This window comes from Penaeus vannamei, chromosome 20, assembly GCF_042767895.1.
Source record: "Penaeus vannamei isolate JL-2024 chromosome 20, ASM4276789v1, whole genome shotgun sequence".
Classification (NCBI taxonomy): domain Eukaryota; kingdom Metazoa; phylum Arthropoda; class Malacostraca; order Decapoda; family Penaeidae; genus Penaeus; species Penaeus vannamei.
This window is the reverse complement of record NC_091568.1, coordinates 156,665-161,664: the sequence shown is the minus strand read 5'-3', so window position 1 is coordinate 161,664 and position 5,000 is coordinate 156,665. Positions and strand designations below refer to the sequence as shown.

General features: G+C 36.9%; 1 protein-coding gene across 4 annotated transcripts in view; it reads right to left on the bottom strand.

The window, feature by feature from the left end:
- Nucleotides 1-5,000, bottom strand: part of AP-1sigma (AP-1 complex subunit sigma-2) — a 32,103-nt gene that overhangs the window by 26,332 nt on the left and 771 nt on the right. For all 4 annotated transcript variants that reach the window (XM_027366594.2, XM_027366593.2, XM_027366591.2 and 1 more), the window contains exons 2-4: nucleotides 2,109-2,287; nucleotides 1,130-1,238; nucleotides 832-969 (exon numbers count right to left, since the gene is read on the bottom strand). In XM_027366594.2, the coding sequence (XP_027222395.1) occupies nucleotides 832-969; nucleotides 1,130-1,238; nucleotides 2,109-2,287 (426 nt within the window). The remainder of the gene's footprint in view (nucleotides 1-831; nucleotides 970-1,129; nucleotides 1,239-2,108; nucleotides 2,288-5,000) is intronic.

The window sequence follows — 5,000 nt, the reverse complement described above, 5'->3', positions numbered from 1 at the left end:
CAAGCACTCACACCTAGTATAAAATTATCAACATGCTAGCCTTAGCTAGTATCATATAAAGATTAAAATATTAATACAATACAAAGCAACCTCCAACATATGTCTTTGCTACATAACATAATAAAATACTTTATAAACAGAAAATATATTTATAATCAATATTGCATTTCTCCATATAAAAGATGCTTAAGGTACCATGCATCTATGGTATAACATCTCTCCATATATATATATATATCCTAAAACCCCAATCATCTTTTCTGATGGAGAAATACAAGCCCTTTCACTAACAACATAACCCCTTACCTATCTGCCCCATACTAATACACATATCGTGTGTATAAACTATTCCAAAGATATCTTTTGCCTTGGAAGGTTTATATACCAAGCTTAAAGAAAATTGTGACTTCAAGGAAAAAAAGTCCCACTATGAAAACCTTAGAAGTATTTCAGCTGCCTTATTTTTCACTTGTGACAAAAGAGTACCTTTGGATGTCTGGCTTTGAATGCATGTTTTCCTTTGTGCTACAAGGGTGCTAAGGTCTAAATCGCTTGGTCTAACTTTTGGCCAACTGAACGGATTCAGTGATATTAAATTATATTACATAAAAATATACATAGCATCTCATTTAGAAAAAAAAGGGTGAGAGTAAAAAATATCTGTCTCTGATAGGTTTCAAATATACATATATCAATATTCATAAGAGGATACCAACAGGAGAGTTTTTGCCTCTAGCACAAAAACATCATAAACTTTTTACAGAAAAAAAAAATAAAAACCTTGGCACACCCTTGCAGTCACAACTCGTATGCTGTTTCGCCATAACTAACCTCCTGCAGAAGGTCCTGAGCCGCAATTGCCTTGAGAACATTTTTCTTACTGGTCTCACAAACTTCACCTCCCACCATCAGTTCATCTAACATGAAGTACGCCTTCTCAAAGTTGAAGATGATGTCGAGTTCGCACACCTGTCAAAATCATTTTTTTCTCTTTGTCTATTATCTTTAAAAGTGATCAAGGATTGAACTCATCAATAAGTATTAATGTTATTTTTTTGCAAAAGATTTTTTAAATATATATTACTCAACCATAAAAATAATAAAAGGATCCTTGGGCAAAAAAACTCACACTTCCGAAGTACTTGTCAAGGAGTTCGACATAGCGATGAATTATCTCTAGTGTCAAGAGTTCATTGTCTTCCTGCTCTATGGCACAACAAAAGTATAATGATGCATATCTGGAAACAAGAGACAGTTTCATGGCCACAAGAAAAGAACTGGTCATAATCATTACCATAATAAACAAATTAAGGAATATGTTAACACATTAAACCATGTCATCCTCTAACCTTCTAAAATATCCAACTTAAAATCATAAAATACAATTGTAGGGACCCTTACATCTAAGCTTAAAGATAACCAAAATAAATTTCTGAACTTAAGGGGGGGGAAGAACGTAGGGAGGTAGGTGGGAAGGGTGAGACAGAAAGAAGTAATGAGGGAGGAGAGGAGATGGAGGGTATGCAGGAGAGAGAGGAAGGGTATGCAGGAGAAAGAGGGAGCAAGAGGAATGAGCGGCATAGGCAGGAGGAAGGAGGAGAATAGGCAGGAGGAAGAAGAATAGGCAGGAGGAAGGAAGAGAACAGGCAGGAGGAAGGAGAAGAATAGGCAGGAGGAAGGAGAAGAACAGGCAGGAGAAAGGAGAAGAACAGGCAGGAGGAAGGAACAGAACAGGCAGGAGGAAGGAAGAGAACAGGTAGAAGGAAGGAAGAGAACAGGCAGAAGGAAGGAAGAGAACAGGCAGAAGGAAGGAAGAGAACAGGCAGGAGGAAGGAAGAGAACAGGCAGGAGGAAGGAAGAGAACAGGCAGGAGGAAGGAAGAGAACAGGCAGGAGGAAGGAAGAGAACAGGCAGGAGAAAGGAGGAGAGGTAGGAGGAAGCAAGAGAACAGGCAGGAGGAAGGAAGAGAACAGGCAGGAGAAAGGAGAAGGATAGGCAGGAGGAAGGAGCTGGATAGGCAGGAGGGAGATGGAAGGAAGAAAAGACCAAAAAGGAGAGAAGGTATAACAATATCCTAGAGGAAACAGAAATGTCTCTATACTACTCACCTCTTATATACAATTTTCAGGTCCTTCCACTCCAAAAACGAGGACATCTTAGGTTTTCTGGCAAGGATGGTAGAGATGAGTTCTCTTGTTATCTTCTTCTTCACTTTGTCTGGGTGAGCCTCGTACCATTTCTGAAGGCGCAGCTTGCCTTGACGGCTGAATAATAGCATAAACTGCATCTGGGATAGAAAAAAAAGTTGTAAAAAAAAAGCTAATGCAAATATTATATTATCACATATGAATATTTAAATCACTCTTAAATAGAACAACATCCATAAATATCTAATCTAAACTTTTATCAAAGTATGGCTATTATCTACATAAAAACATAAATTTTACGACCATTATGCAATGGTAAGAAAAAGATCATTCACTTCCTCTTAGTAAACCTCTGTGCCTTAAATATAATAACTTTCTATCTAAAATATTTCATAAACTCCCTCCCCTAAACGGCCTCATACAAGACCCACCATATACCAAAACCAACTGGCATCGTTTTCCTAGTACCAAATTACTTAGTTCTATAGAAACAACAACAACAACAACAACAACAAAATCAATCAATAAAAGTAAAATGACATACAATAAGCCCATACACTTGTACATCACAATTAAATGCAACAAATGGATATCACAATATACTCTTCACAAGCATAACATCTTAAAATGAATAATCCACAAAATCCCTACAAAGCAAACTGGTTCTATATTGTGCATTGCTTCAACGGATTTCATCAGAGTTGTTTCGTGTCTGAGAGCCAGGTTAGATTATTCTACCTTCCGGGCTTCTCTTGGAGTTGCAGAGGGAGTGATTTCATATCATTATTTGGTGTATATATTGGATGATGTACATTTATCATCACAAGGATATAATCAGCATGAAGTGAATAGTGAAATTGCATTCGGACTGAGATCTGGGTATCAGTAAATTTTCAAGAATTAGATGATACAGACAGGGTGGAAATTCTTGTACATACAAACATGTAGCAGAGCCAATAAATCATCACCATATACAGTTCATGTTACTTATTGCAAGTAGAATCTACCCAGTGACACCATGCATGAGCCTGGACATTGCCAATGTGTTGAAATGTGTGTGTAGCTTCAACTAGATTGCTCTAAGAGAATATAACGGTGTGGAAAGGTCATACACTGTGCATCCTCATGCAGAAATACAACCCCTCAAAGTCTGCTTTTATCATACTTTGGCATATAAAACCACCAGGAAAATGGATGCTGGCAGCCCATCCATATAAGGTCAATGGTCTCAAATTATTTTTCATTGCAACTTAATTAAGTTTTCTACAAAACCTACAAGCTCTATTATGCCAGAATATATGTGGTCAAGTTTTGTTTACCATTATCTGAGTGCAAAGTAGACAGGTCACTGCATCACCTGCTATGGAGATATGCAAAGTTAGATAAGCAACTGTTGACTTCCCTTTCCACAAACTATTTTACATACCAAAGTGTCAGTCTGCACTCTTCATGACCATGCCGTTAGGTTAAGTTTTCTCTACATCTATGTAGTCCTATTTAGGATGATTATTGAAAAACTATGCCCTTACCACATTAGTAGCCCTATACACTAATACCCATTCTTAATATTCTGCTCTTGATAATTACCAAAAAATACTGTATTTCCATTCTGGTACTGAGGCAGAATTACTAGCCCTCATAACCTTCACTGTACCAAAATATCTTGTCTCAAATATAACATTTTTTGAAAAGTTCCCCATCTTTCAAGTCTATCAATCTGTCTTGCAGAGAACACTTGTGGAATAAATAAAATAAAATGAGATGAATCATATCGTTTTACTGCAAAAATTAACATTCTAGCGCATGCTAAATAAAATGATTTTCGAGAATCAGCTGAATAATTTCTAAACAGAGAAGTGTTTAAGATCTTTCATGGTAAGGCTTTGAACATTATAAATACCAGAACATATCCAACAGTGGCAATGCCAAGAGTTAGTTGTGGTCTAGCTTGATGATCCAGCAAAGACAACAAGCTTCCACAACATATATTCTGGGAGGGTTGGATTGATAAAGCACAAGGAAGGTCTAATATCACTAGGAGCACCTGTTGATTTTGGCATCAATAGATGGAGTGAGGTGAAGCAGACATTTTGATTGATTGGTTGAAATGCAAGACAATATATGATCATATGCCATTTACAAATATCACATACATCTATTTTTCCAATTCTGGTAAAGGTTCAGAATAAGACTGTATGATGCCAGAAGACCTAAGGATTGGCCATAAAAAATTACTATTGGGTAGATAACAAGACTCATCAACCTATAAGCACACAGTAACGTCTAGTAATGCTGTGGCCTCTGAGACTGGTGACAAAGCACAGGCAAACAAACCTCCTTCACATCACACCACAACTAAATATTTTCAAGTTGACCAAATTAGACAGCTGAAGTTACCAAGGGGAAGTCTGATGCGCACCATGCGCAGGTCATTCTAAAGAACTGAATATATAAATTTTAAAATATATAATTGAAGTATAACATTAATAAAACACTTTAGAAGCATAAATGTGTAACAGCAGATACTGATAATTACCAAAATATAATTCTGAGAAGCACAAAGTAACACATGAACTACTTGGGATATTGCAGTATTGAGTTAAGCAGTCAGTGTTTTGTTTTTCCTGGCAAACTAAACAAGGTGAGCGGCTCAAACTCTGGGCGGTGATAAACAGGGGATATTTCCATAATTTGGTGGTCAATAGTAGGCCGCTGCAGCTTAAACTATGTTGTTTTTGACTATTTCTTACACTTTATAAGATGGCAATGTCCAATTTCCTCTATCTACACGCGTCACTGTCTTCAACCTCTACTGTAACCTATACCAAAAGGAGAGATTGAGTTTGGGTTTTT